Source organism: Bos indicus x Bos taurus, chromosome X (assembly GCF_003369695.1).
Source record: "Bos indicus x Bos taurus breed Angus x Brahman F1 hybrid chromosome X, Bos_hybrid_MaternalHap_v2.0, whole genome shotgun sequence".
In the NCBI taxonomy this organism is placed as follows: domain Eukaryota; kingdom Metazoa; phylum Chordata; class Mammalia; order Artiodactyla; family Bovidae; genus Bos; species Bos indicus x Bos taurus.
The window spans coordinates 48,036,601-48,056,079 of record NC_040105.1 but is presented as its reverse complement, the minus strand read 5'-3'; the positions used below and the strand labels follow the sequence as shown (position 1 = coordinate 48,056,079).

General features: G+C 43.2%; 1 protein-coding gene across 1 annotated transcript in view; it reads right to left on the bottom strand.

The window, feature by feature from the left end:
* Nucleotides 1–19,479, bottom strand: part of MSN (moesin) — a 72,785-nt gene that overhangs the window by 19,488 nt on the left and 33,818 nt on the right. The window contains 1 exon segment of the mRNA XM_027533314.1: nt 4,559–4,642. Within this exon segment, the coding sequence (XP_027389115.1) occupies nt 4,559–4,642 (84 nt within the window).

The window sequence follows — 19,479 nt, the reverse complement described above, 5'->3', positions numbered from 1 at the left end:
CCTCATCTATAAGATGGAGATACAACTATTACAATAACAGATATTAGGTATTTTATAAAATAAAAATGGAAAAAGGAGGATTGCTGTCTTCAATACAGAATCTACAAATCCTAAGAACTTCACTGAGCCAGAAAAGCCTCTTGATTGCATGGCTCCATTATCTGAACTCCCAGGGGAAATTCTACCCACTTATTTAGCTCTTAATAAGAACAAGCAACATTAGAATGCCTGCTATGCACCAGGCACTTTACTTATTCGAGGATTAAATAAGACTACAAAATCTCTAAAATTGTGTGATTACTATTTTACTGAGAAAAGTGAAGTCCTAAGAGGCTACACGAGCCATCCAAGGTCACATGGCTAAACAGCAGGATAGAATTTGAACCCAAGGCTGACTCTAAATCCCATGCTCTATATACCATCTCTACGTACAACTTGAGTCTCAAGGATGTTTTTTCATTCAACGTGAGAGGAGAGTTGCATGTATTTTTCTGTTTCCAAAGGTGAGTAATTCCAAGTTCCTTAAGGACAGAGATGGTATCTGATAGGCTAGAGATCCTTCTCAAGACACAGTAGACCTTCAGTCAATATTGAATCAGTCAATGAATAGGATGGATGCTCTGAGATTTCACCTCTTTTCCACAGCTCAAAACCTTAAGTGGAGGGGACAGGTAGAGCTAGACTAGAGCTAGAGCTTAGAGACCATGGCTGAGGAGGAGACAAGTAGAGGGTTCTTAAAGTGGAACTTATGCCACCTAAGTAATCACGAGCCCTTGGAAGAAGCTCAGGTTTTAGAAATGGGGCTAAGTGACAAAAATTGCTATAGAAAAATGTTCTCTCTCTCCTCCCTAGATGTTCTCACTCCTCCGCACTGACAAGAGACAAAGGCAAGTGAGAAGAACTATGGGCCCCATATCCCTTTCCCACCATGCCTTGGGCCTCTTCAAGCTATGGAGTCCCATTGTTGCCTGTTATTTATCACCAGTGCCAAGGAGAGTGCTTCGTCTCCAGTCAGCTTCCTCTCTGGTCATCAGCCAGACAACTGCTGGATTCCAGGATGGCCCCAAAGCTTTTGTCAGTCCCTCTCAAGGAGTCCAGCTCCTTTCTCCTAGGCCCCTAATCTCCCAGAAAGAAGGTCAAACATAATAGACTTCCTCCCTTATGCCTCATCAAGTTGGAAAGAGGGAAAAGATCAACCCCCGCCAGTGGCCTGTGAACATGCACAGGTCTGAGGATTCCCACCCAGACTTGCCTTGGCCCTGAGAGTGCCAGATGCTCAATTCTGTGTCAGAGTTCAAATCTTTTTGTCCTGTACTTTTCACCTATGGGGTCCCAGCTCTGTTCCTTCTGACATCACAGAACATGATTGCCCCTTCCTTCCAATGATAGCACCTCAGTGACCTCAAGACAGAGAATACATATCTTCTTGAGTCTTCTCTGAGCCAAACAGGCTCATTCACCCCAGAGTAGCACAGTAGGGAAAAGTATTGTTTTATTTACAGTCAGAGCTATAATTTAAACTCCATATTACAATTTACTAACTATATAACCTAGAGTGTGTTCTTTCACTTCTTATAAGCAGGGTCACTGCAAGGTTTAAAACACTGAGCCAAAGTTAGTCCATAGTAGGTACTCACTAAATGATTTTTCTCAAAACACTGATCTTCCTGGTTGGGAAATCATGAACTTCGCGGTTTCCTCCCTTTCCTGTCTCTAACCATATGAAAGATTCAAGTTTCTCAAGGGCTTTTCTGGGGAAGTAGTAGCTTTCAGAACTAGCACACCAATCCAGCCAAGAATCCCTACCATATGGGCTTCCCTCAGAACCACATCCATAGTACGCAAACCAAACAAACACTAACAAAGAATAACCTGGCCTTGTGGCTTTTTGAAGTTAATAAACTTCTTTGTTCAAAGATTTTTCTGCCCTAGTCTCTAAATTATACCTTCCTCACCCTCCACAGTTACCCCATCCAATGCAAATGGACAAAGACCCCAGTGTTGAAGGCAGGGGATGGTGTCATTTACTTGAGAGAGATTAGGCATAGAACTCTGGGAATGAGTCTGGGCAGAGGTTGAGGGAACCTCTGGTTCCTATCTGGACTATAAAATTCACATTGGCTCATACTCTCCTCTCTACAGCTGCTGTCCAGAATGATATTCCCGTCTGAAGCAAAGGGCCCAACAGCCTACCTATGGTATGGATACCTTCTCCTTTTTGTCCCAGGGACAGTAAGAAGCCTATACAGGAAGAGTTGTCCTTGCTGTCAGGTAGCTTTGCCCTCCCCACTCCCTGGTATATGCCAACTGCAAATCATACTCAAGTGAAGCATTTCCTTCCTTTTTACAGAAAGGGGTCATCTGAAATCCAAATAGTGGGGTTACAAATGGGAAAGAACAAATATGGATTACAGAAATAAGTGCCATAAATTTCTGAGAGATAACCAGATTTGAGGTATCAGTTAGATACTGTACAGATGGGAAAACTGAAGCACAAAGAGGGGAAAGGTTTGTGTAAGGTATCAGGAGAGTTAGTGGTAGAGCCAGCCATAAGGCCCAAAATTTCTAACTTTCTATTTAGTGCCCTTTCTAGTTCACTAGGCTATCCCTTTATAAGCTTTCCAACATAAAACCTGCATGCAAAAGAAGGTAAAACTTTAATATAATCAAAATGCAATGTCATATTCAAGATTAGCATTGTAATCACTTGTGAACTATATGAATGCCAGTACATTAATTGTAGTAAATGTGTGTTTAAATGTTCCTCTAATTTTTACTTTCTCAAATTAAATATCAATGACTACCTTACAACATTTGATACAAAACAAACTCCAGAGAAGAAGCAAGTTCCAGTTAAATCCAGTTACATATGCTGAGGATCTTCAAGCCGATCTCTCAACTCTATCTGATTAATCAGACAAGAAGTGTCACGGTGTTTGACAGCTATCATTTATTACATCTCTACTATACGTCAGATGCTTCACATAACACTCTTCTCTATATGCACTTTCTTATAGTCTTTCTCACCTATTTTAATTTATCCTTCTGAATTTTATATATCCTTACAAGCCACTGGGTAGCAAGTGAGATACAAATAATAGACTCTTCCATAATCTCACAAAAAGTCTGTGAGGTAGACATTAGATGCACTTTGGTTGGGGTGGGGGACGTGGTGGGGGAATGAGACTACTAACCCAAAAAGGTTCAATAAATTTTCCCAGGGCCTAGCTAAGAATATGAAGATTTTTGTTTCCTCATCTGTAAAATGGGGCTAGTACTAATCCCTGCACTCACAGGGCTTTGTGATAGTCAAGTGATATGGTTTACAAAATGCCTGGCATAGTACCTGACATACAGGAAGCCCTTGACAAAATGTTAACTTTCATCTGTATTAGCCATAGACAGCAATTTTCGTACTCTACCATATGACATCAGGGACTCAGGAGACATGCCCAAACTGTCTCACATTTCTAGCCATACTTTCCTTCTTTTTACACAGAGATCTGAATGGAAAACAGCCCTGTACCATGCCCATCTCCATCCTCTCCTCTCACCAGTCAGATGTATTCATAGTAATAGAATGATCTTATTTGAATATAATCTCTTTCCTCCTTTCCCTTCCCAAGTATGGGTAAGCTCCGACAGCAGAAGTACACAGAGAGCAAAGGAAAAAGGGAAGCAGGAGGGCATGGAAAATCCATTAAGGGGACATGTGGTCCCAACATCCAGGACAATGTCAGACTCTCACCTCGCCAGAGGCTGGTGTGGAAGTAGGATAATGGCCTGTCTGGAGGGATTCCAGTTTCTGGAAATGAGAGCCCCATTTTTACTCCTGGAAGTCTGGTCACAAAAGGCACATTCCTTTGGATTCTATGGCCCCCACCTGGCTGTTACATAGCACATCCTTTCTGACAATGGTGATTCACAATGAAAGGACATTCTTTGGATTGTAGATGGGGATGACTACTTCAGTATTATCTCCATGTCAAGTTTATAGGAGCTGAGGTATCCTCTTATTGCATTTCTCACCCACTGTGGTATCTTAAGTCCCAATATTCCTTGAGGGAAATGTACATAGAGCACACTACTACAGGGAGAATATGTTGGTTTCCTTCTAGTGGGAAGAAAAACCAAGTGACAGAAGCCATGTTGTACAGTGACAAGAATGTGGGGTTCAAATCCCAGGCAGATACCAACTGAGTGCAATAAAATTATTTAATTTCTGAGCCTCATTGTTAAATCAGAGAAGAATCACATATCTTTCAGAGTTGAGAGAAGGGCTCTGCCTGCTGACATTTTTAAAGTATCTAGCACAGTCATACCCTACTTGCTTCTCTTTTCTCCCATGTTTAGCCCCAAGGATAGGACTGATTGGGGCCATCCAAGATATAGGCTTCCAGAGTTAAAATTTGCCTACTTCATTAAGGCTGAGGTCAGCCTTTGTTTTGACCTCTGCTGGAGGAGTGAGTAGAAGAGATTCCTCAAAAGTGGGCATTTTGGGGAAAGTGGAAGCTATTGGGAGAAGTAGGAGGCTAAGAAGCAATAAGTCCTCCCTTACCTGGTCAAACAGCTGCTTCCCGGTGGTGTTGGGCTGGATGGCAAACTCCAGCTCAGCGTCCATGGTGGTCACACGCACATTGATCTAGGATTAGATCAAAGGAGATAAGTCAGTTGTTTGGCTTGATGCTCAACAGAGCCTGGGATAAGTCTCTATCCAACCACAGGAGAAGAAACTAAGGTGCAGGAACCTATGGAATTTAGATACTGGTGTGAAGGAAGGGAGACCATTAAAACAAACAGTAACCTAGCCCTCTGCTCCCAACCAGTTTACTGAAGACAAACCCCCCACTGCTACAAGGCAGTGCTTATCAAGGGGAAAATAAATGAATGCAAATAAACCTATTATCAAAAGGAAACAAATGTTGGCTATACTTCTTCCAGGAAGCCTTCTCCACCTACATCAGCCAGCTCCAAGCCCACAGCATTCTCTCCCCACCTCCGATCTATAGCCTGGATTATCTACAGCACTGGTCTTCATAGAGGCAAGTTAAGGGCAGGATAAAGAACACTGGATTCCAAGCCTAGCACCATAACTGGCTTACTCTACAACCTTGAATAAATCTTATCCCATTCCTGAGCCTTAGTTCCCTTCACCTGTGCAAGGGCAGGAGTGCAGGAGATGGAGTTTGTCAATTATACTAGGCAATCTCCAATAGCCATTTCCGTGCTGATGTCTATGGTTCTATATACTGTCTTGCATTGTTAACACTTCCTGTATATATGTCTCACTGGTCTCCCTAGGCACAAGAGAGGAAAGGGCCCTCAACATAGATAGGTTTGAGCAGGACAGAGGTGCTACCAAAGCCAAGTAAGCATAGGGAAAAGGGACAGGGACAGGCCCAGACGGAAACACAAAGTATTTCATACGTACTAGAAAAAGCACCCTCTACTCTTAGGAATAGATCACCTAGCCAAAGTCAATGATAGCTGATATTTCATCAGTAGAGATAGGATTCTTTGGCTGAAAACTTGGTAGCAGTGGTAATAGTATTAACAGTAACAATAAGCAGCAGCTTTCATGTATGAAGACTCACTACTCACTAGGCACTTTATATGTACTATCCCAATAATCATAATCATCCTGTGAAACAGGATATCTCCACATTGGGCATGAAGACTTAGATATTTGTCTAATGTTACTTTGCTAGTAAGTGGGGAAGACAGGGTTTGAATTCAGATCTAAGTCCAAGTCTCACAATTTAAGCCAACATGTCAAATCTCTCTTACATCAAAGTGTAGAATGCCTCTATTAAAAGAAACCAAAGATTAAGGTTTTTTCATTATTTTTTAACTGAAGGATAATTGGTTTACAGAATTTTGTTGTTTTCTGTCAAACCTCAACATGAATCAGCCATAGGTATATATATATCTGCTCCCTTTAGTTATATATATATATATATATCTCCTCCCTTTAGAACCTCCAAAGATTAAGTTTTTTAGTTGTTGGACATTTTGCTTAGGTAATCTATATGATATAGCCATATGATGGCTTGTCACATGGTCAAATAAAATATTCATAATGATTATTTCATGCCCACATAAAACACCTCAGTAATATTAAGAAAGAGTAAGCAACAAGATTTCATGAGCTCAATTTTATAAAAAAGTATTCAAAGAGAGGTTATTGGAATCATACCCAAGTATTTGTCAGTCTTGGTTTTTGGGTAGTGATCTTATGAATGCATCCTCCCTTCTTTAAATTAAAAAGAAAACTAATCTACATTTCTAGGATGCTCACATATTACTTATTCTGTTGGAGGGGAATAAAAGTAGAATTGCCAAAGATACAAATCCCCATGGAGTAGCTAAAACATTAAGCCTTATGAGTCTTTAATACCTATGGGCTTTTCCTGAGCACAGGGGTCAGCTAGTGGGAAAGAGGGGGCCAGACAGCAATTTTGCCAGCTAAACAATTCTGATGAGGACCAGGCCTGGGGAACAATTTTGTAAATAAATCTCACCAGGGAGCCAAGGAGGAAATCTATTTCAGGATTGACAATGGGACAGGAAAGGCCATGAAGGCAGGAACAAGTAAGGCAAGTACCCCAGTGAGAGACAGCAGGCAAGATTAGTCACTTTGACTCAGTGTTACCTAGGCTCCCTGCCAATCCAGTGACCTGCATATAATGGACCCTCATAAGGTAGGGAGAATGAGGCCCAATGGACTAGAATTTGGCTTCAATTCAGTTCAGTTCAGTCGCTCAGTCGTGTCCGACTCTTTGCAACCCCATGAACTGCAGCACGCCAGGCGTCCTTGTCCATCACAAACTCCTGGAATCTACCCAAACTCTTGCCCACTGAGTTGGTGATGCCATCCAACCATCTCACCCTCTGTCGTCCCCTTCTCCTCCTGCCCTCAATCTTACCCAACATCAGGGTCTTTTCAAATGAGTCAGCTCTTCACATAAGGTGGCCAAAATATTGGAGTTTCAGCTTCAACATCAGTCCTTCCAACGAACACCTAGGACTGATTTCCTTCAGGCTGGACTGGTTGGATCTCCTTGCAGTCCAAGGGACTCTCAAGAGTATTCTTCAACACCACAGTTCAAAAGCATCAATTCTTCTGTGCTCAGCTTTCTTTATAGTCCAACTCTCACATCCATACATCCATACTCTCACATCCATATTGGCTTCAATATCTAGCCTTAAATCACACTTGAGCTGAGTTAGGGGAGCCCTCAAAACACCAATGACTTGGCAGATAAGAAGTAGAAAAGGGACAACAGCCCTTTTAGTATATTGAGAAATTTAATCCTCATTTTGAGGCTTCTATCTTAATTAGAGCTACCTCTCTAGTATCTAGGGACTTCCCTGGTGGCTCAGATGGTAAAGTGTCTGTCTACAATGTGAGAGACCTGGGTTTGATCCCTGGGTTGGGAAGATTCCCTGGAGAAGGAAATGACAACCCACTCCAGTACTCTTGCCTTGAAAATCCCATGGACAGAGGAGCTTGGTGCAGGCTACTATCCATGGGGTCGCAAAGAGTTGGGCATTACTGAGCAACTTCACTTTCACTTTCTCTAGTACCTAAGACTCAGTGGGTACTCACAAGATATTGGCTAAATGAACAGTACTAAGCAAGGAGATACAAGAGATAGATATAGCACAGTATACAGACTCAGAGATGGGAACATTTTACATCTTGACTTTTTTGTGCCACGGACCTTTCTGAGCAGTATGGTGAGGTCTATGGATTGCCTTCTCAGAAATTTGTAAATGCATGAAATAAAGTAGATATAAAGAGACCAATTACATTGAAATAGTTACCAAAATTTAATATGTACTTCTTCATTATTATATTATATAATTACCTAACACTGGTTCTTATTAGTTATTACTACTGTAATTTCAATCTTGTCTTCAGCATAAATGATATTCTGAAAAATCTATAGTAACTAAACTGTAATATCAAAGTATCTTAGATTTCCTCTGGTGACAAAGTCACAGGTACTGCCTTTTTTTGGCCTAAATTCATAACTGAAAGAAGGGTTAAATTTTAGTGAGAAGTCAGTGAAAACAAATATGTAAATTTTCCTCCATCCATCTTCATAGATCCTTCCCACTTCAAATTATACCCATAGATTTCATGGAGGCCCAAGGACTCCAGGTTAAGGAGCTCTCTATAAATTTATTTCAGTTTACCCAATATTAATGGAATACTATGTTTAGGGAACTATGGTTGCAGTAGAGCTATAGAATCAGTCTCTGACCCTAAGGACTTACTGAATAACAGGGAAATTATTACATACAAGGGAAACCCTGAGAAGTACCATACCAGAACAGAAGAAACTTTTTTGTAGAAATACAGAACCACAGTTCAAAGTGGTATTTGCAGGGTATCTAAAGATAAGGATTTTGAAAAAGGGAGAATGTGAGAGTTGGGGGGAAGAGCACCCAAATGTCCCAGGTAAAGAAAGAGACACAATGCAATGGCCCCAAAGGAGACAGAGATGCAAGGATTCAGAGCTCCTCCAGGGTAAATGAGGCCTGCAAGGTGAAGAGTGGGCACAGAGGCCAGGAAGGTAGATGGAAAGGAGTCATACCAATCTACCATCTTCAGGGGCTGGCCCATAACTCCAAATATTTAACTGAAATATTTGTTTATAAATGTTTCTTAAATAAATCAACTGGTAGAAAAGAACTCAGTCTGGGTTAGGGATAAATATGTCAGAGAGGCTAGAACTGTTCATGCTTCCTGTATCATATATAGAGCATTGCCCCAGAACAAGAAAGAGCTCTCCTTCAATCTGATGCTGTCCAGTTGAAACTAAACTGGAACCTATGTCTCCAGAATCCCTGCTCAGAGTTTCTGTCATTCCACTGTGGCTGCATCTCAAGGGAAAGCAGCCTGTGGTTCCCTGAACTTCACTGTGGAGATAAAAAATCTTAGGTTTAAAAAATTAGGAAGAAAAGCAAACACAACACAAAGGGACTTCTATTCTTGCCACCACTCAACTCAGAATAAAATGTGAGTCTTGAAGACAGGATCATGGGTCTGTGTTCTCCTGATTTTCAGTGTGTTGGCAGTAGGGGTAGCAAGGGTAATAGCATGACCAGGGCTGAAGGTGATAGGTATAGGGCAGGAGTGGTGATCAAAGAAAATCTCTCATTTTCCTTAACAGTAATCTGGGACCCAAATGTGTACAAGGAGCTGCAGGCCCAGATCCACTGCCACACAGGATGCTCACACAAGTGGGCACCCACTGCCTTCCTTTTGGGCCTGGCCTCTTCAGTATCAATGAAGAGAGGAGGGTAGTCTAGTTTGAAAGGCAAGAACCTGAAAATAAAGCCTCCAAAGTCAGCAGAAAGTTCCCAGGCAGCCCCACAGCTCAGCGGGAATGGAGGAGCTGGCCTGGGTGAGAGAGTATTTCAAGATGTGGTCCCCAGTAAAGAACTAAGGCCCTGTCTAAGCCTGTCCTTGAAAACTGTGTTTCATGAAATCATTTAGGGTTTACGGAACAGAAAGAGTCTGGATGTGGTGGTGGGGGGTGTCACTCATATACACTAGCCCACCCACCCCTAGCCCAAGAACAATAAATCCACTGTTCCTTATTGAAAAATGGAATACAGACAATTCCCAAGCAAGCCCTTCACTGGTCTATAGCCCATCTCAGTAGTCTATCATCCAAAGCCCTCAACAAACTGGATCTCTCCTGTGTCCCCAGTTGGCTGGCCTAGAAAAGAAAATAACTACCTACCTCTGCCTTGACAGCAACAGCTGGGGAACTTTGCCCTCTAGACCTGGCCACTTCAAATAAGGAACTCTCTCATTTCCTAGGGCCAAGAGTACCCACATGAGCAGTAGCTGGGCCACAGAGAGGAGATCGGGGCAAAGTTTCCTCTCATTTGCTCCATGTTACTGAACTACAATATGGCTCTTTACCAGAGAGGAATTTGGAGGATGGCTTCCCAGGTGGTGCAGTGGTAAAGAATCCGCCTCCCAATGCAGGAGATGCAACAGATGTGGATTCAATTCCTGGGTCGGGAAGATCCCCTGAAGGAAGAAATGGCAACCCACTCCAATATTCTTGCCTGGAAAATTCCATGCACAATGGAGCCTGGTGGGCTACAGTCCATGGGGTCACAACAAGTCAAGACACAACTGAGCATGCACACACGCAGAGGACAAAGCAGAGACAGTCAAATAAACTGACTTGTCTGGACAATGGACCTGTATGCTAGAAGGAACTGGCATTACCAACCCCACATCATGAATAAGGAAACTGATGAACAAAGAGGCAGGTAACATAAAGATGGAAACGAACAAACTATGTTAACAACAATGCGCCAAGCCCCTTCACTCACAGTCTAACTTAACATCACTGAAACCACATTTACTCAGCCAACAAGTGGTAAAGACAGGCCTTCTGGACATTCCAGAGCACCATCCTTGACTCCACCTACCTCTCTGGTCATGCTGATTTCACTGCTGACTTCAGACAATGCCTTGGCAACTGTTTTGGCTAAGGCCCAAACACTCTGGTACAAGGGAACCTGGGCACATCTGTGAAGCATTACTTGGGAAGGCCCCCTTGCCAGGGCAGAGCTTGTGAGTCAGCCCAATTGAGTCTGAGCTCAATGACCTCACCTCTCACCTGCCACCTCCCCATTCTTCAAAGGCCCAAGTCCTCTGGGCTTTCAGTGGCATTGCCGTTATGGAGAAGGCAAAGGTAAGTGCAAAAGTGTGGCCAGAGGTAGGATGAGCCCTACTAGGGCAACCCCAGAACTTCAGTCTCTTCCATGGACAGAGGGCAGTCACTACATTGTGACTCAAATTTGCCTTTCACCATTATTTAGGCTCTAGCATCCACCATTTCCTGCTGCCAGAACTAGAGCCAGAGCAGGGCAGGGCCTGGTCTGTCTTGGCTCTTGAGATGACAGCACTGACTCAAGCATCTGTTTTCCATAAGGGGTAAAACAAGGGTTGCTTTTAATCTCTAGCCTAGGAGGCATTCTCCCCCTCTCCCTTCCCCTCCTTCTTCTCCACTGACTCACTCACTTCCCAGCAACTCAGCCTCTTCCCGTGGACTTGGAAGTGGGATGTGGTACAGTTATCTGTTCTGACCTCTTCTTGCCCATTTCCAGACCCTTACTTAACACAGAGAGCAAGACCTGCCTAGGGTTAACTCTTCCTATGCCATGCTTTTCCCCAGTAGGTTCTAGAAAGAAGACCACCTGGACCCCATGCACACCCATACCTTTAATGCTGCTGCTGCTGCTGCTGCTGCTGCTGCTAAGTCACTTCAGTCATGTCCAACTCTGTGCGACCCCACAGACGGCAGCCCACCAGGCTCCCCTGTACCTGGGATTCTCCAGGCAAGAACACTGGAGTGGGTTGCCATTTCCTTCTCCAATGCATTAAAGTGAAAACTGAAAGTGAAGTCGCTCAGTCGTGTCCAACTCTTCGTAACCCCATGGACTGTAGCCTACCAGGCTCCTCCATCCATGGGGTTTTCCAGGTAAGAGTATTGGAGTGGGTTGCCATTGCCTTCTCCGATTAGTTACTCCAACTGCTGCAAAGGGCATGGGAGACAATGGTTCCCTTTAACTTGCTTTGACCCAGTCACCTTCCCTAAGAATCACTTCAACTGGGAGACAAGGGCATATTGGACCCTGGGTGTTACTTGCCCAGTTATATTTGGGGAAGCAACCTCAAACAAAACTAACCTTTGTTAACAATGAGAACATAATTACATTGTTGCTATGTGAGGACAGCTCAGGACAGAGACCAAAGCTAAAAAGGAGATAAACAATCAGAAACTTTAGCAAGCTACAGCTTTCTTATTAATCCAGCCTTAATTGCACAGCCTTTTGCTTAACCTGAGACCGAGGTAGAGTTCCCCTCTGCCTCTCAACACATTAAGGTCCGGAAGGAAACTAGCTCCTCACCATTTATACCTAACTCCAGGACTTATTTTCAAAATCAGCTCAGCCAAACCTTACCCCTACCCCCTACCCTAACTCATCTCTTCTCCTAGGCACAGGGTTCTGTCCCATACGCTCCTTAGCATGGCCATTCCTCTTTAAATTTCCTCAAGATTTCAATCTACTCATCCTAGAACCTCATCTGGCTCCTTCAGAATAAACCCTTCTGAATTTCTCATCCCTATTCTCCAAGAGAATAAATAATCCAGAATCCCCAACTATCAGACCTGAAAGGAACCTCAGAGATCACTTGATTCAAATTCTACAATATGCAGCTGAGGAAACTGAGGTCCAAAGAAGGGGAAGCATTGGCCTAGGGTCACACAGCTGCTGGACAGTGTGAGAGCAAGGATTAAAAGCCTTGCTCTTGATCCACTGACCATTATAAGCAATAGAAACACCCTAGCACTTAGAAAACAGTAGACAAATCAGGATGTTGAGCTGAAAAGACTATGTGGAGAAGGCAGAACCAGCTTGCTTCCATTAAAAACTCTAAGTGGACACTGAATGGAAGTCTAGTTTATGACCGAGGGAAAGCCTAACTTTTAGGCTCTGATACATTCACCATCACTCATTTTAGAGAGACTAAACCTTTTATTACCACAAGGAAGGAAACTAAAAGGTCTCCTGTTTTAGGACAGCTTCTTTTTAAAACAAATAGCAATTAATTGGGAAGGTCTCTGGCAGCAGGTACAGCCAAGACCCAAGCTGGAGGTTGGGGACAGAGCAGGGAGGTACAGAGGGTGAAGACGACACAGCAGGGAAAGAGGCAAGGAATTGGAGGAATGGGTTTATATCCAGGTAGCCAAGAACAACAGATTCTTCAATTCTCATAAAACTTTGAAGCCACTGAATTTAAAGGAAAGAGGGCCTAACATTAATAAGTCTCTCACATGGATTAAGCCTCTCTCTGGGGCCACACCCAGCAGGGCTTCAGTCAATAGCATCAGTTTCCTGCTTAACCCAGCTTCCTGCCTACAAGTTTCACAAGAAGTATTTATAGACTGGAAACACAGACCATTTGCAGCTGCCTGGAGACACTAGTTATGCAGAACACCAGAAGAGGGCTCTATTCTCTCTGCTCAGAAACACACCACAGCAACCTCCAGCATCCCAGCTCTGAAGGGCACTGGAGCTGACCTAAGAATCAGCTTGGATTCCATCCATTACTCATGGGCTTTCTGCCCTGTCCTGTGTTAAAAACTGCTGAAGACAGGATCAGTCAACTATGTAGGGGCAAGAGGAGGCTTCCAGCTAAATAAAAAAGCTCTATTTTCCAAATGTATGGTTATTAGGAAGGGGTAGAGATAAATTGAGAGATTGGAATTAACATATATACATTACTTATATGGGCTTTCCAGGTGGCGCAGTGGTAAAGAATCCACCAGCCAATGCAGGAGATGCAGGAAATTTGGGTTCAGTCCCTCGGTTGGGAAGATCTCATGGAGGAGGGCATGGCAACCCAATCCAGTATTCTTCCCTGAAGAATCCTATGGACAGAAGAACCTGGCGAGCTACAGTTGTGTCACAAAGAGACACAACTGAGTGCATGCGTACACACACACACACACACACACACACACACACACTACTATATAGCACTCAATACTCTGTAAAGAATTATATGGGAAAATAATCTAAAAGAGTGGATATAAGTGATTCACTTTGCTGTACACCTGAAACTAGCACACTGTTGTCTATTTTATATATAGTAGTCAACTATACTCCAATATTAAAAAAAAAAAAAGCTCTGTTTTCCGTCCCAGAGCTAAGCTATGATTGGCTTCCTGCCAAACTTGCTGGTATGCCATCAGTCAAACCTGGCATCTAGGGGACTCACAAAACTGGAGTCCTCATCCTAGAAATAATGGTCTTAGTTCTTTGAGAAATAAATCTTGGTACAGCTGAAAGATGCTTTAGAGTCTCTCTTACCTTCCTGTTTCTAAAACTCAGTTTTCTAATATATAAAAATGAACCTAATAATATCAACCTCACAACAGGGTTATTGGGAGATTTAAGTTAAAAATAACAGACAAGAAAGTACTTGGCATATCATAAGTAGAATGTGATGATTACTAGCGCCTCCATTTTTAGCCATGTTATTACAAATATTCAATCGCTCCAGAATAATTTGAACTAAAAGCCGGTTTGACTACACGGAAGGGCTATGGGTTGCCAAGAAGACCTGCAGAGGGCCCTTCTAGCCTAAGGGCCCTTTGATTTTGGGGGAAACTCTAAAATATGATTAGATTTCTAGTTGGTTAGACAATTGAAGCCATGCATATCAGGCAGAAACACACACATCCTTGTATTATTTTAAATGTTTTCTCTCTTGGGAGGGATAGGGATATCCCCTCAAGAAGCAGAGCCCTGAAGTGAGGCAGAACACAACAGAGCACCTAGGCTACCTTGTCCTTTTAAAGGATACCTGCTCTTCTTTCCTCATCCTAGGCTCTGCCTTGCCATTTTCTCTAATTATGTCCCATTAATATACACAGGTTTCCAGCCCTCCAACACAACCCACCAAAATGTCCAAACTCCTTCAGCTGGTATCCAGAAAAATCACAAACTGGGTCTGTAGATAGGCTAATCAGCATCACTTTGGAAAAATTTTAAAGACAGATTTCCTGGCCCTACCCACAGAGATCATGGTTTATTATTATATAAGAAGCAGGGCCCTGGCATCAGAATTTAAGAGCTTCAGATAATTCTAAGGCCCAGCCAAATTTGGGAACCTCTGGCATGGAATACAGCCTCTCAAGGACTAGTGTCAACAGTCAATATGGGCAGAGGGATCCTCGATTGAAGGGAAACAAAGCCAAGTAGATAGCAGTAACTACAGAGACATCTAGGCCAGTGGCCCTAGTGAATGGTTCTCCAGAGTTAAATGCAGCTTACCTCTACAAAAGATCAGGGGCTAAAGTAATTTCTCTATATACTAAAGCAATTTCTCTACATACTAAAGTAATTCCTCTCTTGTAGAAGGAACATAGCTATGTACTCTAAAAACCTGAAGGCAGGATCGAGCTTTGCCAAAAACAAGCCATGATCTCTCAATCTTCCTACCTGCAAAATGGACAAAATGACACCCACGTGGCAGAGGATTGTGCAGTGGCAATGTGGTATTTCCCAAACTTAACTGCTGGGAATCATTTGGGGCACTAATTTAAAAACCTAGATTCCTGGACCCCACTCCAAGCTTACTGAAAAAGACACTTCAGAGGAAGAGCTAGGAAAGCAGTAGTTTTGTCCCAGGTGATTCTTATCCTCTGGGAAGTTTAAAGAAACATCACCCAGCATAGATTCTCTTGAGATGAGATGAGAGGTCAGACCAGATCTCCAGTCCTCCAAAATACTTTCTAGCCCAGAGACCCTCATAGCTGGGACCTTCAGGTTAGAACCCAGAGGAGCAGGCTCTACAGGCAGGAGAGGGAGGATAGGCTTTGGGATTTCAAACAGAAAGCTGAGTGCTTTCTGGAATGACCAAACCCTCAGGCCATTGTCCAGAGCCTTCCACTATCTTCCCATCTAGTTAAGAATTAGACAGAGGAAGGAAACAACTGGTACAAATACCTCAGCAGCCCAACAACATTGATCAAAAATACTCTAATTAGAGCCTCAATCAAAATCTTAGGCAAGGAGCAGACCTTAAATGATACTCTCCCTTTCCTAGATGCTGTGGGAACTTAGGGAGCAAGCCTTGTATCTGCATACAGATGTGAACAGGTTGAAGTTGGGGACAGGCTAGGGACTCTCAGATAGGTGCAATCAATAACAGTGCACTGGAACCAACTTACACTAGAGCTGATCTCTGTATAAGTCCTCCTTCAAGGACCCTGTGTTGGTAGTTTGAAATTGGCCATGGTGAGAGTTGGACACAACTGAGTGACTGAACAACAAGTGGTGAGAGTATTTATACCATTGGGGTTGGTAAACCGTACAAATCATGGCTTCACCAGAGAGTCTGTTGTGAAAAATTTATCAGTACATATAAAGGAAGCATCTGTAGGCCCATTTTAAAAATGAGAAAACTGAGTCTCAATGAAGGGAAGCAACTACCATCTTTTAGTTGCATGACCTTGGACAAGAGCCAGTTCTAACTAGCAACACATCCTAGCCCTTCCTACCAGCTCTCCAGGGGAGTAAGAAGTCCCTCTTATCAACAAAAAAGGTTGCTGACCCAAAGGGCTCCTCCATCAACTAATGGCCAAACAAGGGCACCTAAGTGCACTTGGTGTATGTACCACCAAGGAAAGCAAGGAGTACAGAGCCCAGGGTTGTGACATGAAGCCAACAAGAGAGGAGAGACACTGGAGTAGATCAGGGAATGAGTTGGAAAGTTACAAAGGAAACCACAGCACTTTCTTAAGATGTTTTTACAAATATATGACGGACAGTGTGGGCTCTAGAGGGAGTCCCTTGGTGCACTGCAAGTCCCTCTATCTCTTGAAGCATCAGTTTTCCTCCAAGTAAAATGGGAGTAACAATGCCTACCTCACAAGATAGTTGTGAGGAACAGCATTATTTCCTTTATTTATACAAAACAACCTGGCTTGGCACCTAGCATGTATTAGATATTTGATACATTTTGGTACCTTTCTCCTGCAACCTCATTATCAAATGCAGGACTTTTGACTCACCCTTATACAATAAAAATCCTAACCCCATGTGCACAGTGCTTTACAGTTTAAAAGACACTCATGGCCCAAGATGGCAGCCACCATGAAGAAGGTGGTTGCAGATGTCAGTTTTACAATACACAAATTAGCACAGAATACAAGTAGAATCATAGAACTAAAGGAATAAACAGAAATAAAAAAGAAATAACTCCAAAATTTAGAAGATGTTTGTGAGGATATCATGCTTACAGATGACTGCTTAGTGATACCTTATCAGACTGGTAATGTTTTCATTAGCCATTCTAAACACAAGAAATGTTAGCAGAAGTAAATAAAAATTTGCAAGAAGAAACTGACACCTTACAATATTGTATTGGTTCCCAATTAAAATAAATAAATTTAAATTAAAAAAAAAAGAAACTGACACCTTAGAATCCATAGTGGAATCAATTCAGCAGGTATTAGCAGATTTGAAAAGTTCAGTTACATGCAAAATTTGGGAGTAACATAAACCTTGAAGGTGATGAAAGGTAAACATTTTATACAACTTAAAAAAATCTGTTTAATAAACTTGAATATTGTTTAAAATGATAATTTCCCTTCTTCAAATGATATGGAAAGCAAAACTTTTAAAACTTTTTTCATTCACTTAATGGAAATTTGCCTACTTTCATGTCTTGTTTATTTTATATTTTTAAAACAAGACAGTATTCATCTATGTATTTTACATAACAATTACATCAAGTGTAAGAGTTTTATGTCATGTTATTAAAATCAGTTAAGCAATAAAAAAAAGACACTTGTCCACATGCATTCTCTTGCTGAACTCAAGTCTGTACAAAAGGCAGAGTACATATCAGCACTATTTTATAGACAGGAGAAATGGAGGTTCAGTGAGGCAAATGGCACTTTGTCCAAGTGTAAAGGAGACTGGACTAGAACCCAGGTCCCCCGAACTTGGAACTTTGCCCTCCCAATTTTCTCTTATTTAAGGTTGCAAGAAGGTCCTTCCAAAGGCTTACTTGCTATCATTTATTTCATCCAATAAATTTAATGGCCTCTAGCTCTTGTCTTGGAGAAGGCAGTGGCAACCCATTCCAGTACTCTTGCCTGGAAAATCCCATGGACGGAGGAGCCTGGTAGGCTGCAGTCCATGGGGTCGCTAAGAGTCAGACAGGACTGAGCGACTTCACTTTCACTTTTCACTTTCCTGCATTGGAGAAGGAAATGGCAACCCACTCCAGTGTTTTTGCCTGGAGAATCCCAGGGATGGGGGAGCCTGGTGGGCTGCCGTCTATGGGGTCGCACAGAGTCGGACACGACTGAGGTGACTTAGCAGTAGCAGCAGCAGCTCTTGTCTCAGGGTGCTTCAAGAGGGGGTCTCCTTGGGATGGGAGAAGATCAAGGCAACACAGGATGGGAACAATCTTTCCTATAGTCGAGGGAGCCACACTATTAGCTGGAAGCAATCAGCCAGGAACAGTGGACCAGTGATCTTGAGACAGTCCCTTCCTCTTAGGTCAGAGTGTGACCAATTGTACTGGGTAGGTCTTGATCAGTCGTTTTCAACTTTATTTGTTTTTTCAGCAGCTTCCTGCCTCTTCACTTTCCCAAACAGAAAATCACATGAAATTTCAAGATATAATGTACATAAAAGTAGAATTGTTCTGGTCAAAGGAAGGCTACCCCAAGCAGCTTAGCCAAATACAGTTTGCCAACCACTGGACCAGCTTGGGAAAGGGAAGGAGCTTCAGTTCTAACCTTGTAAAATTCTACACAACTCTGCCACCAATTCTTTAGAGGACTTAAAGACTCCCTGGGGCTCAGTTTCCCTATCTGTGGTATGAGATGGTTGGACCAGTTGGTGCCTAAAAGTACTTTTTTGCCTTGTGGTTCTAGAAAAAGGGAGCCCAGCAATCCCTGTTGGTGGAGAACTGTAAAGAGAGACCAAGAAGAACAAAGCCTCATCCCTATGCCCCAGAGAGCCCCTATGCCTCTGATGACTCTGAACTTAACTCTACAGTCGGTTCCTCAAGCACTGGCAGCTGGGAGGGTGGGCAGACAGGCAGGAAGGCGGGCGCCCCACCCTCCCTTGCACAGGAAGCTAGCTACATCCTCTTTTCCCCACCCCAGGCAGCACATCTCCAAAGGTCCCCAGCAGAAGTAGTGGGGGCAGGGAAAAGAAGAGGACGGGGCCAAAAGCAAACTGAACATTAAAATCGCCTCAGTGTGCTAGAGACCCATCTGTAGGGAGGAGACTGACGAGGTCCCGGGAAGAAGCAACAAAGCAACCACATTCTCTACTGGAGCCCAGCTCCCTAGACAAAACCTTGCCAAAATGGCCTATGGCTACAGAGTCACAAGGCATGGGCTGGTACAGCAGGCTGCCTGAGCCCACCCACTCCTTGCCACTGAGTTTCTCCAGCCTGAAGAGCTGGTCCTCACTCATAGGTGTTTACAGTTCTTTCTTAGAAGAACACGGACATGTCATGAGTAGGTGGGTGGGTGGGTGGGTGTACACATGAATTAACACTTGAGAACAGAAGGGCTCTTCATGCCTCTCAAAGCCAAGGAGGCAGGCATCAACCCACATGGCCACACTACCAGCCCACTTTCCCGTGCCCACCCCCATACCCTGTGACTGGGGCCCAGCCCTCCCCACATCCTGTTCTCAGAGAACATGTGGCTGCCTGGGGAAAGATAATGTCATTACCACACTTCCCCTCCCTGGAGGAGGCTTTGGTTGACTAGGGAGGGAGCTGGAGTAATCTGCTTGATCAAGCTGAAAAATCTGCAGTAACCTCCTACTTTCACAGAAAAGGACAGGAAGGGTGACCAGCTAACCATGGGGGCATCTTCCACACTGGAGAATCCA